Source organism: Lepidothrix coronata, unplaced genomic scaffold (assembly GCF_001604755.1).
Source record: "Lepidothrix coronata isolate B3197 unplaced genomic scaffold, Lepidothrix_coronata-1.0 Scaffold244, whole genome shotgun sequence".
NCBI lineage: Eukaryota > Metazoa > Chordata > Aves > Passeriformes > Pipridae > Lepidothrix > Lepidothrix coronata.
The window spans coordinates 926,399-940,531 of NW_016690424.1; the positions used below are offsets into that span (position 1 = coordinate 926,399).

General features: G+C 41.1%; 1 protein-coding gene across 16 annotated transcripts in view; it reads left to right on the forward strand.

Moving 5' to 3' along the window:
- The window catches only part of IQSEC1 (IQ motif and Sec7 domain 1), a 337,734-nt gene extending 324,008 nt beyond the window's left edge, over window positions 1–13,726 (forward strand). For 14 of the 16 annotated variants that reach the window (XM_017834883.1, XM_017834884.1, XM_017834885.1 and 11 more), the window contains 3 exons: window positions 616–792; window positions 7,687–7,736; window positions 9,057–13,726. In XM_017834883.1, the coding sequence (XP_017690372.1) occupies window positions 616–792; window positions 7,687–7,736; window positions 9,057–9,635 (806 nt within the window). In that variant the 3' untranslated portion in view covers window positions 9,636–13,726. The remainder of the gene's footprint in view (window positions 1–615; window positions 793–7,686; window positions 7,737–9,056) is intronic. The other 2 variants (XM_017834892.1, XM_017834897.1) reach the window with 2 other exon arrangements.
- The last annotated feature ends 407 nt before the right edge of the window (window positions 13,727–14,133 follow it).

Genomic DNA, 14,133 nt, shown 5'->3' on the forward strand with positions numbered 1-14,133 from the left:
ACAGTAATACCTGCTCACACACAGAAATTGGGATGTTTCCATGTTCTGTGATAAGTCTGTACTCATGGAAAAGCTCCTTACTGGAATTTAGATCTTGAGGACTCTTTCCAGTTTCCATTTTAAGCTCAAATGATGAAGTTTCCTTGTTTGTCTAACTTTTGTCTTTATTGTGCTTATTTTTCATTTTGCTAAGAGTTTGGCAAGATTTGAAGGAAAAAGAAGGTGCGAATATAAAAATGAAAGATAAATCAAGGAATAACAGGAGATGTTCAAACATCCTGAATAATCTGTTGGTTTAAAATATGACAGTGGATTTAGTGTACTGGTTGCTCATGACAGCCTTTGTGAGCAGAAGTAACAATTCCCCCAGAGGCTGGTTGGGCACTGCCCCGGCTCCCCAGGGCAGTGGGCACAGCCCCAAGGCTGCCAGAGCTCCAGGAGGGTTTGGCTGATCCTCTGGGGCACAGGGTGGGATTGTTGGGATGTCTGCACAGGACCAGGAGTTGGACTAATGATCCCTGAGGGTCCCTCCCAGCTCGGGGTGTTCCATGATCTATTGTCCGATCCCGCGTTAATCGATAAACGCGAATTGCAAAGTCGCCGTCTCTGTTTCAGCTGAGCTGGAGAAGCAGAAGGGGGTGGTGCGTCCCAGCATGTCCCAGTGCTCCAGCCTGAAGAAGGACTCTGGGAATGGGACCCTGAGCAGGGCCTGCCTGGATGACAGCTACGCCAGCGGGGAGGGGCTGAAGCGGAGCGCGCTGAGCAGCTCGCTCAGAGACCTGTCCGAAGCAGGTAAGCGCTGCATTTCCTCCCTTGCTCTCTGCATGCAAAGATGCCTCAGTGAAAGCCTCCACAAACAGTAGTGCTGAAATCTCAACCATTTTAAATAGCTCCTCTGTCCCAGTTCCTGTTATATTTCTGTTTGTTTTTCGCCCTTGTTCTGTTAAGGGTTTGAAAGCATTTAAACCGCTGTCGGTTGCTATAGATACTTTTAAAGGAGAGTGAAGACAGGAAAAATTGTAAGTTTTTGATTAAAAAAAAAAATAGTGACTTGGGCTAGGAGTAACTCAGTTTTCCTTTCTTTTTTTCACCCCCTTTGCTTCTTCCCCTTCATACAGTAGGCTTAGAAAGAAAAGGAAGCAAACTGGTCTCTGTGCAATGACCGCTTTCTGTGTATTCTGTGCTCAAACGTTCTGTGCTGCCACCTTGATGAATGAAATGGAGTGAAGCCTTACTAAATTCTGTCCAGAGCTCTGTAATTCAAACACAGTGTGTCCCTGATGCTCTTTTATTGGTTTGTAACTCAGATACAGCTCCTAATTCTTGCAAGAGGGGTTGTTGTGAAGTTCTCTTAACAATATAACACAAGAAGCCCCAGTGGACAAGAATTCTGATATCCCACAAAGCCTCTGCCATGTGATCAGTTTAATTAACTGAGTAATGCAGCTAAAGGCTGCAAAGCAGGGATGGTGGGATTTTTTTAGGCAAAGAAAGCCAGGGGAAGTTTAGCATGTTTTTATTTGATGGTTTGCCTCACACCTGGCAAACCCATGTAATCTTTCAGTTTTAAAAATTATTCTTGTCATTTACAAGAGCTCATATCTGAACACCATGTCCACTGTTCAGAAAGTACTTCTGGGGATAGTAGCAACTATATATTTTTTTTAATTATCTGGTTTTAGTTCATAGTCTGTGTTGCATACTCTGCTTTGTTCTTTTAATTGTAGTGATGATGTACAGTATAGTCATAATTTCAATATTCTGTGTATCTTTGGTAGTAGACACCACTTACCTTTTCCCTTTTTTTCACTAAAGAAGAGATTTTAGCTCTGCTGCAATAAATAAAATTATTGTAAACTGAAATTATAGCCTGTGTTTTGTGGGTATATGTGTGTGCATACAAATATGTAGAGAGTGAGCTCTTTCAATTCTTTTCTTCTCTGTTTAGGCTTTCATACTCATATGTCCATTTGCTTCATTAAAAAAGACATAGGACCTTGATCCAAAATCAGGCTGAAGCTGAATATTGGTGCTTCATTGGCCCCAGTGGATTTTAGATCAAGCCCCTGGTCTTCACCCCTCTTAAATCTCAGATTTGAGGATACTTCATCATCCTTTTTGTTATTTTGGTTTTATTTCATTGAAATGAGAACTACCATATTGTCAATATGTGAGTTCAATGGGTATCTGTGCCCCTAAATGTGATTTCAGATTGACTTTTTCATTCCATCAGAATTATTCATCCCTCTCTTTCAAACATTGCCATGTATTTAAATTCATTTTATGGGTTTTACTCAACATTTATTCAAGCATTTGTAATCATGAACCCATTCCACATTTCCACAGGGCATGCCTACGACTGGCATGCTCGTTTCTGAAAATAACTTTTTTCCATAACAAAAAGTAGAAATCACTCACAGACTGCAGGGTTTATCAATGAGTTTGTTAAACCCAACTAAACTTAATTTTAACTTGCAATAGCTGAGAATTATGGAGAGTTTCTGTTTGGTCTTGTGCAGTGCAACTGGCTTGAGAAATGACACGCCTGTTATTGCTTTGGTAGTCAGTGGAGTAACTTGGGTGACATGGGACAGGTCCTTTCTGCCTTTTCTCAGGGAATAGCTTGCATGTGAGGCTAATTTTATGTTTTAATACGAGAGGGTCAATCCATAACAAAACAGAGATACCTCAGCTAGGAAGATGCTGCACCCCAGTGATGGTATGATATTAAATTGCTTCTATAAAACAGTATGGAGTCAGGTGCCTCAATTCTTCTTTTTCTGGATGAAACACAGGGTCAGCAAGGAGCAGGAACAAGAGTAGTGGGGCTGTGTGTGGACTTGTGTCTGTCTGTTGGAAAAGACACAATGCAAGTGGATTTTTTGAGAGGTCCTTTCTACATTTAATCAGAAATAAATCTAATAAACATGAGAAAATGGCCTGGTTGCATATTTATGCAGTAAGGCAGATAATTGTCCAGTGAACATTGCAAAAAACAAATTTTTAACTATTTATTCAACGAAGGGGAAATGTGACTGACCAGCATTTTGGCTGCAAGGGTACATGACTGAACTGTTTAAGAAATAGTCCCCCAGACATCCCGGCAGTAAATGGTGGCTGTGGAAAGTCACTTGAAATGTCCCTCTTGGAAAAGACTGTGATTCCTAAGCTGCTTAGATCCAACAAATGCTGATGTCCTGAATGATTCTGACTCCTAAGCTGGAAATCAGACAGAAAGGCAGGATTTCTCTGTCAGGAAACAATGTCAGGAGTCGTTTCCTGAGGGTTGTTCTTCAGTGTGATAACTGAACTCAGAACTGTGCAAAGGATCTGTGTGGGGGTCTCAGTTTGAAAGACAATATTGTTCACTGGGGATTGTCAGTTCTTTCTGTGGAATAAAGAGCAGAATGTGGCAACCAACTGCTCCAAGATGTGACTGTGTCCAAAAGTATTTAGTGCTTTATTTTTTTCTCAAAAGAGAAATGTCTCATTTTTATTGCACATTCTTGAGCTGTAGTCAGGGAGGAACTGAATTTATTTGTCCCAGACTTGGAAATTCTTAATTTACAGAAAAACATTAGAAGGCAGACAAATATTAATGCAGCTAAAGCTGGGGTTTGTCAGTTCTGATAGTGTTCTGGGCACTTCACCTCTTACTCCCTGTGCAGTTATGTGGTGAGAGGTTTACAGACAGATGTGAAAGGTGTGATGGCCCATCAGGGCCATTAGGCCACGAGAAGAATGATTTGGTCACCAAAGCAGAGCAGGGAGGATTAGAATGGTTATGTTTCCATTTCTGTGTCTCTCCTAAATTTCTGGACTGATTTTAGGCAAGTCAGTCCCAGTTCCAGCCACTTTGAGTGGCTGGAGGCCCCAGTGCTTTCACCTTGAGTTCACAGTGGGGAAATGTGGAAAGCAAACCTTGTGCTTCCCTCACCTGTAAGTGGAAACAATATTTACACACTGCACTGGTGTAAAAATTCCAACGTTATGGTTATCCCCATAGCCCTGTAGTGCTGCAATCTGCACACATGCAGGGTGAGATAATGGTTCCTATTCATATAAATTGGGCTTGTCTCAAAACAATCACAGAGCATTAAAGACTCCTCAAAAACCAAAGCAAAACCATAAAGTAGTTCCAGAATTAAAGGTCTATTTGCATATTGCCTATAAACTCAGTCAACCTTTAACTTTTAAAATGTTTGTTTCTAGCTTCCAAAAAAACTTTCTTATTTTTTATGTTTAGCAGTTTTATAATGCATTTTTAAAAAATTTCTTATATTCCAAAATGTAATGGAAAAGACTGTGGAACTTCTCAGCATTGTAATCCCCTTAAAAAGACTCTGAGTTGATGGAATTACAGAATCCCTTAATCTCTTGGATCAGTCTGTGCTGGGATGGTGCAGTCCCTGGCTCCTTCCTCATCCCATGCAGGCAGGGTTCATTTTTACCTTCCTCTCCCTTGGATTTTGCTGCAGAGGATACCAGGAATCTGTGACTCCCTTGCTAGAAGAGCTTTCCAAGTAGGGAGAGATTTTTCCTGTCTCTTCCCTTGTCACTGTTGTTGTAACATTTCCTATTTTTCCAAGGAATAACAACAGTAAAGGGGTATGATAGAATTCACTGGGTGCTTTAAATAAAACTGGTTTGTATGAATTAAATCTTTGGTGACACGTTTATGATAACACCAAACCATTTTACAGACACCCCACACTGTCCCTAAACACCTTGTTATCACCAACTTTTCTGTCTTATGGAAGAGACACTGTTTCACATAGAAAACAAGGTGAAAATGAGGAGGTTACAAAGAGTCTTTTCCCTCTGGAAAGTGGTGTCTCTAAATTAATGACTAGAGCATATTTTAATTTAAAACGTTTTTCCACACTTCTTTTCTCAAGACATACAAAGCTAGATGATAATATATTTTTTAGCTAGTGTATCTCACTGGCACAGAAGATAGTTTCAAGAAATACAGGGTAGCAGTGAGAAATACTTCCACTTACTGTAATGATAATGATAATACCTGTGCATATACAGGACATATCATACTTACATAAGTTAAAGATATTTCTTATAAAGAATATTCATATCTAACATCGATGAATTACTGAGATGAATTAGAAAAGGTTAAATTAATTGAAATTTAATTTTATAAAAATAAATTATAAACCACTCTAAGTAGCAGCCTGAAAAATGTTGAGTGAAGTATTTGCTTATTAAGCAAAACCGGTCTTCAGATTTAATAAATACCACCCTGCTTTTTAGCACAGCTGCTAATTATTCTGCCAATACATGCTTAGATGCAATTCTAGTCAAGGGTCACCATTTTCTTGAAATGCATGTGAAGGCTGAAGTTCTGGGGAAACATTTTTGAGATTGGATGCCATCCCAAGGACCAGGGAACTGTCTGGAATAAACACACCTTGGCAGGGGGAACGCTCCTGGGGATTCACTTAATAGCTCTCATGTCACACTGTATGTCAGGACAGAATTGGGCTCAGTTTGGTTTTAGGAACACAAACAAAGGCTCTGTACAGCGATAGTGCCCATCTGAGGGGAACTGCAGGCTTTAAAAAGGATTTTTCTGTGTGTTCTTGGCTTTGCCCTGGAGTTATTCTGAGCACAAATCCATCTGTCTCTGTCCGTATATGCTGTGTCTGTGGTTATTTTAGTAGATGTGACTCCTGCCACACGCAAAAGGCATCGGATTTTCCTGTTTTCCTTTGTTTTTGGCCACATTGAATGACCCATGTCAGCTCTCAGTCTTATTTGCAATACTGACTGCTAAGAGGTGACTGTCTTTCTCAGTGTGTTTGCATCAGCAAGCAAGAGTGATTTGAGTGTTAATCAGTACTAATCCCATTGTCAGAGCAGAAAAATATCAAAGCCTGACTAAAAGTGAAAATAAGGGATTACCAAAACCAGTTTTTCTTGGGGCGTTCCTAAGATAGTTCAGTTATGGTTTGGCTGAGGCTAAAACTGCAGCAGGTGGAACGATGAGCTTTTGACAAAGATCCTGTCTAGGGGAATTGTTCCAAATTCCACCAAATTGAACAAAATACCTTGACCACAAATCCCCTCGATTTAATGTCACTGGAGAGGAATTTGTCCTGGGGAGCAACTCTGTGATAATGAGACAGGGGGAATTGTTCCAGTAGCCTAAAGAGAACTGTAGCTCTTAGAGAAGCTTGTGTTTCAGGGCAGCATCCTGGGAGCAGCCAGGTCAAAGTTATGCTTATGAATTCAACAGCTGGTATTTTTTGATCACATTACAAATCTAAATTGGTCTATGGAAGGGTCTGTCAAGAAGGGTGAACCTCCCAGGAATCACTGTTTTGTCCCAGTTCTCTAGTTCTGATCCCAAGTGGCTTTGAGGTGTCCCTGGTGAGGGTATGCCACTCATTGGTTTGGCAATGCTGAAATACTCACATTCTCCCCCAAAACCACCTCTTAGAGTAGAAGATTCTGAAGGCAGCAATGTACCAATGCAGGGTAGAGATTGTCTTTGATATCTGGCCTTGTAGGAAAGCAAGGAGAGAACACTGAGAAGACTTTGGTTTCTAAAAGCATGTAGATTGTAGGGAAGCTTTAAGCACCTGATCCCTCAAAGGTTAGCTTTGTTTATGCACCCTGCCAGTACAGTGTTCTGAAACTGCACAAAGCAATGCTCAGCAACCTGTCTTCTAAAAAAATCTCTATTTCCACTGCAGCCATATGCTATTTTCTCTCCTGTGAAATGAGAAATAAAATCTGGGATCCTGTGTCCTATTTATAGCCACCGAGGTCTTTTGGCTCTTTAGTCTGGTGTTTCACGTGTGGTTTTAGGCAAATGTCTCTGCAGTTTGAGACTGTTGGAGAACAAATCCAGCATACATAAAGATAAAGCACTGCACAGCTAAACAAACAAAACCTAGCCATAATGTCAAGACAGATTCCAGATTTATTGATCAAAAATTAAGTTTAGTTTTTTTAAAACCTCATGAAAGAAGATTATATGAAATCCACTGAGGTTCAGAGCTGAAATTGAAATGATGAAACCAATGCCCCTCACCAGTCCCCCACACTGAATCACAGACTCACAGGATGTGCTCAGCTGGAAGGGACCCAGTCCAGGATCGTCCAGTCCAATCCTGGCCCTGCACAGGCCCATCCCCAAGAGTCACCCCCTGTGCCCCAGAGGATCATCCAAACCCTCCTGGAGCTCTGGCAGCCTTGGGGCTGTGCCCACTGCCCTGGGGAGCCTGGGCAGTGCCCAACCAGCCTCTGGGGGAAGTTCAGACTATGTCAGTATTAAATTTTGCACTTAAATTAATATCACCCCACAAGTATATATCAATGTGCTTAAAGAAAGAAACTTCACAGCCAATTGGACTCCAGGAAATCAAACAATTTAGCATCACTGCTGGTCAATGTCCCAACCACAGCACTAAACACCGACGTTAAACCCACGTATCTTAAGACTCGTAAGAACTCAAAAAAAAATCTTTAACCCCCCCCGCTCGTGTTAGTTGAGTGCCAGCCAAGCAGTGAGTCAGTGCAGAGGGCCCTGCCAGCAGCCCTGTGCCCGTGTGTGCCCGTGGTGTGTCCCTGGCTGTGTGTAGAGCTCCCGTAGGACGCAGGGCAGCAGCTCTTCTCCCCCGGGTGTCGTGTTGGTCTCTAATCTCTGGTGTTGCATGTCCTGGGCAGGCAAGCGTGGGCGCCGCAGCAGTGCAGGATCGCTAGACAGCAATATGGAAGTAAGTAGGAAGTTCCTGATGTCTAGCTGGATGTGATGATGTGCATTTCAAACCTTTCTTTTATATATACATATTTTTTTGCTCTTTTTTCTTCTAACACATAACCTGCCTGCCACGAATAAAATGCATGCCTAGGCTACTCACTCCGTATTCTTCCAGCTTAAAAAGCACTGACAGCTTGTTTTAGACCAATGGCATTTTTGGTTTGAGCTAACCTTGTTCCCTTTGTTCCTGCAAGCATGGTTAAATGGATATGATGTGTCCTTTTGCCACCATTTCAGTCTGGTCCCAGCTTAAAAGCCCACTTGCTCTTTGTTACCAAGTACACTGTTCTTGCTGTTTGGTATTTAGCTACAACTATTGACTGTCATGCTCAACCATTCCCATTGCTTATTTTCGAGTTCAATTGCTAAATGTATGCAGTCATGACACCATGGAATTGCACAGATAGGGCATGGGAGGAAAAAAATTATTAAGATAGGTGAATTCAATGTGGATTTCATGAGATTTCATTCATCTTCAAACCATTTATATATACTGTTCATGTCTCTGAATTCAGCTTGCAGATTTTTTCTTTTTGTTTTTTTTTTCTCTTTTTTTTTTTTTGTGTTTGCTTTAGGTAGATTGCAGTTTAAATCTAGCACACTTTGCCTAAGTACTGTTGTGTCCCATAACTCTTTAAAAATACAAACCCCAAGCTTCCAGAAACTAAATTCCAGGCTAAATAATAATGTTGGACCACAGGTCACAATAACACAATCACATAGAAATCTTAGTGGCAAAAATGGTTCCATTTAACACATAATGCAGGGGTAGGCCTGAGAAGCAGCACTGTGACATACAGTAGTGGAAAACTATCAAAAAAGTTTTAAATACTATTTTGAAATCTAAACTGCAACTGTAATATTTGCTGCTGTATATTTAACTGTTTAGGCTGAATTTAATGTAGCTTTATTTTTTTTGTTGTTGTAAAAAAGCAAGTATGGTATTTTTTACAGTATTTTAAAATGTATTTTTCCTTTAAAAAGACACCTCTAGGTCTTATGTCATGTTACTCTTCCATGACATTTTTTTTAATTTAAAGTCATATCTTTCAATATCAAAAGTACCGAGACAAAAACATTCAATGCTTAACATACCCCAGGAAAGGCACGAGTGCCTCATTGGCAACTTAGAGAAGGTGGAAATAAGATTTTTCCTAGAACTCGTTAACATAGTCACCCAGGTGAACACTGAAGGAGTTTGTGGGTCAGTGTGAACTCTTTTCTTTTAAACATTTTAAGATTTTTTTAATTTTTATTTCTATTAATTTCTTTTTAGGGGTCCATCATTAGCAGTCCTCACATGCGCCGAAGAGCTACATCAACCCGAGAGTGTCCATCTCGCCCTCACCAGACTATGCCCAACTCCTCCTCACTCCTAGGGTCCTTATTTGGTAGTAAAAGGGGGAAGCCACCTTCCCAAGGCCATCCACCATCCGGCTCATCACAGCAACCCACGCACCCCGCCGCGGCCCCGCACCAGCACCACGCCCCGCACCCCGAGGGGCAGCCCCCGGTGCACCCCCACCACTCCCAGTACTGCCACCTGACGCAGAACCCGCCGCCCTACCACCACCACCACCACTACCACCCTCCCCAGCACCTCCCGCACCCGCACCAGTACCACCAGCACGTGCCCCACGCCCACGGGCAGCACCCCCCGTACCTGCAGCACCCCCACGCCCCGCACCCCCACCCGCCACACCCGCCACCACACCCCGGCCACGCCGCCCACGCCCAGCACTCCCAGCACTCCCAGCACTCCCAGCACTCCCAGCACCACCACGGGCCGCCACCACCCCCCTCCACCTCCGCCAGCACCAAGCCCAAACACAGTGGCATCAGCACAATAGTCTAGGACAGAGACCCTCCGCTAACTAGAGTTTTAAACTGAGTCACAAAGGCACTTGCAGGAAGCAACAAATCATCCTATTGCCAGTTTTTACCTAGACAGTTTAACTGAGCCGGGTGAGCTTAAAGGCTTGCTGTTACTAAATAAAATAATGCCAGTTAGTGGTTTTACTTATCTACTGGATAGATGTCCACCATCTGGTTAGTTCTTATTTCCAAACTGCCTTGAAAACATGCTGCTTGCTGAATCTGACTGAAGCTACCTTTTACACCAAATCCCTTGACAATTTTACACGTGTAACGAAACGTTAGTCTATGAAAAAAAAAGGAAAAAAAAAAAGTGAGACAGAACCAAGTGTTGCATTCTTGCTCTTTTATTCTCAATGGGCAAAAAAAATAAGTAGACCTGATATGGTTGATGAAAGTACGTAAGTAAACTTTATATAATATAAATATATACATATAAATATATATATATATACTGTATAGTTAACATTTGTGCTTGGAAAGAAATTTTTTCAGTCCACAAAACTAGCAATATAGACTTTACAAGGAATTCCACTTACTTGATAGGACAGTATAGTAGATGAATAGCATATGAAAGAGTAGACCAAAACATTAAACATTAGAAACAAATTTCAGACATTTCAGTGTTTTCATTGCGAGTCCTCCGGACTCACTGGGATTTCTAAGCAATCATTACTAAATGTGCCAAGTAACATAGCATTTAACTGTCGTAGTCAATACTGCTTTGTATAAATCCTTATTTTATTAACACAATGATATCATATGTAATCAGTATTATAACTGCTCTGCTATTTCAGGTAAGCAAGCTCGTTAAGATGCAGTAATTATACCGTAGCAATGTAGGGGGGCCACTTCCCAGTGGTCACCCTCAAGCATTGGTCACACAAGTTCTTAGACACTTTAAAGGCTGTGATAACTGTGAATTTACATGATCCACATTTCTTTTGTATGCATATGGATTTAAGGAACACCCGGGGAGAGTTACGACAGGTGCATGTACACACTGCAAAAACATTCATCTCAGACATGAAAATGGCCAACTTGCATCCTCCTCAGCTACTTTGTTTCCCGTTTACCATAATTTCTCATTTTTACCCCCAGTGAAGCTGAATTCTAGTCAAGAGTGTTTCCAGGTGGAAGTGCTCTAAAAACTTGAAGGTTTGTTTTAGAATTTAGTATAGGGTTTTTATATATATATATATATATATATATTAAAAAATCTGTAATTCCATGTAGCCATGTGCTAGCAACAAAGTGGCTTTACCATTTTTACTCATCACATTTGTTAGTTTGAAGCACCCAGCACTCAGCAGGCTGAGTTTATGCTCAAACCCTCACTTCCATAGTCCAGTTAGTTGCAAGACATCACATAAAAATAGGCTGTGCTGTTGTTGCTTATGTGTTGTAACCAAACCATTTGCAAATTTATATACAGTTTTTATCCCGAAATCCTGTACAAAGTTATACATGGCGCCTACTTTGTAGTTTCAGCACTTTGAGCCACTGCAAGGACTTTATACCTAAACAGTAGAGACAGAGAATCACAACTGCAAAACTGTACCAGCCTAAAAGCAAACCTTGAAGAGGATGAGCAAAAAGTTCCAGTAAGAGATGGGTAAAATAATCATAATAACAACCAGTGGGGTTTCTGTTGAACAGTAACGGGATTGTCAGCAGGGATGAGGACGGGAGAACAACAGAGTGACTTTCCATGCTGGCTGGCTCGTGGCATCTCTGGCGTGCGGGGAGGGGGGAGAGGTTCAGTATTTTTTTCCCTTTCATACCATTGATATCACAATACCAGCAAAACTGCAAACTGAGCACTTTGTTAACTCCACAGAGAGCAAATACAGCAATCTAGAGTTGAGCCTTTTGTTTCGAGCTGTCCACGTTTGTTTTGCACATGTGCAATATGTTTTCCCCTTCTGCACCTTCTCCTCTGAATTACCTTCATGAAAAGAAAACAAGTATTATTTTTCTGTATCACTCATTCTGTTCTAAATTCTGCGGCTTCAGGGTCCCCCGAGGCTCTGTTCCTTGCAGTTTAAAAAATATATACTGTTCTTATAAGGGAAAGTAGACCTGTCTGCATGTCATCTAATGTTATTAGTGTGAGGCTACACTCTACATATTGTATATTTGCAAAATATATCAGTGTTACTGTTGATATTAGTTGAAGTAAAGTGATAACATATTTCAATATGTAGACTTTTCTTCATACATCTGTACCAATAGTAGAGTCTAACTGTAATTTATAGGTTGTTCCAGAAAAGATAAAGAACCATTCAAGTACAAACATCTTTCAGAAACTGCATCTTTTAATTAAAATAGAGGTAAGAATGCTCCTCTTCACTGAGTGATCGAGTCTGTACGTGTTTCAGATGCAGAGGCATAATGTAAGATAGTCTGTGTATGGAATAAAGGCACAATATGCAGTAGCAGTGGAGAGGAAAATTTGACTCCAGCTGTGTTGATTAACGCTGCAGATGTTAAATCACCCAGATCTGCATTTGCTTTATGTTTAAAGACCCCTTTCATTCATTTAAATTAGAGTTACATAGAAATATTCTGTACTTAAACAGTAAGCCACATTTTAATGCTTTGACCACTGATTTTCCACGTGCAGTCAATGTATTTGTGAATCAGAATGTTGAGGAGATGTCACTGTGCAAGCAAAGGAACACTGACGTGTGGTTTTGTGTCCACGTGGGGAAGGAGCCCGAGCCTGCCCTGGGGCTCAGTTGCACGTGTGAGATCCCATCCTCTGAGCCCCACTTAAAAACCAAAGCTGGGCCTACAGGAGGACTGTGTTTGTACCCTCTGTTATTTCCAGCCAATGAGGAGAAACAGTGGACTTGACTTATTTGCTTCTAGTTTTGTTCTGTTTTGGTTTTTAGACTATATGTTTGTATGTACTTTACCAAACAAAGTGTCTTGGTGTCAGCATAAGTCTTAAGAACTTTGCTGCTTGTTTAGGGTTGCAGTGAAACCTCTCTGATCCGTCCTTGATTAGAGCAGTGTGGGTCATGCCTAGTATAGGAAAGTTATCTTACTTAACACTGCATGGGGTTAAGAAAATTAATTTTTCAGCCTGCAGGCAGGAGTAGAATTGAAAGGGTTTTTTCTCAGATGCCATTGCCAATTAAAAACTGGTACAGAACTGCATAGGGTGACCATGGCTGTCTCTTCCCATAAACCATGTGGCAAAGTAGTAATGCTGATTTGAAAAAATGAAAGGGAAACGTTAAGAGTGAAGGTGTGGCAGCAAAAATCTTTTCTGGGACAACAATCAAATATATATTTGGGGGTTTTATTTTTTTAAGTTAAGAATGAAATGTAAAACAATGTAAAAACAAAAAACAAAGTTCATCCTAATATAATGTGCGTCTTGTATTGCTAAAAAAAAAAAAAAGAGCCTAACATACAGTGTAGAATGATTTCCCATCATGTACTGCATGCAGCAGAAGCCTCTTGTTTCTTGATAAAATGAGCTGAGAGACAGTCAGCAGATATTTAAACACTGAATCTCTAGATGTTGACTTGCTGTTCCACATGAAGCTGTGTGTTTTCTGCAGTTAAGCATGCATTTTGCTGTTCCCTTGTAAAATACCATCACACTTCTTGCCTGCAAAATGGATTCTTGTGTATATATTTAAAAGTGGAACCAATAACAAGATTCAATTTGGAAAAGAGAGAAGGGGGTGTGCTGAAAACGGGACCAGTAGGGGGAATAGAGAATTCTCTAAATTGTACATAGTGTGTAAATTAGCATTACTCTAAGTCTGCAGTCACTTTGAGGTTGCCTATCTCCTGCTAGGAACTTAAATCAGCTTTGAGTTGTATTAAACTGTTAGAATTAGGTCTTGAATGCAGACTGTTAAAGACTTCAAAAACATTACGCTTACAAGAAGCTTCTGTTCTGGGGAGGCTTGAGACCCCTTTTGTAACTCTGGGGAAGAAAGGAGTGCTTTCATTTTAATATGCATTCTGTTTGTAAGTAGTAACAGACCCTATTGATGTAAAACTATAACTGTGATCATGTGGAGAAATCAAATAAATCATTTAAAACTCCTCGTTTCTCATTTCGTGTAACCCAAGAACTTACAACTGTTCAGCTCTGAACTGAAGGGAATTCCTCCCGATGGTATCCTGGCCCTGCTGAGGCAATGGGGTTTCTGCTGCTCGCTCCAGAGGGGCCAAGAGTTCAGTCTTCATCCAAAATTAAAGACCAGGTGGTGGAAATGGTGCTCAGTCCCATGGAGACTGACCCCTTCTCCATAGGCTTTGATTTGTTTGGTGGTGCTGGAAATATATTTAGTTTCAAAGGACAGTAAAGAGCAAAACACACCCATTGACCAGGACACTCTGAGGCTGGACAACGAGAACGAGATTGTGAACCTTGTGACACGTGAGCTGCAGCTGAGCCCGTTAATCCTCTGGCTGTCACGGGGCCTCAGGAGCTCCTGGCCAGGGGACTG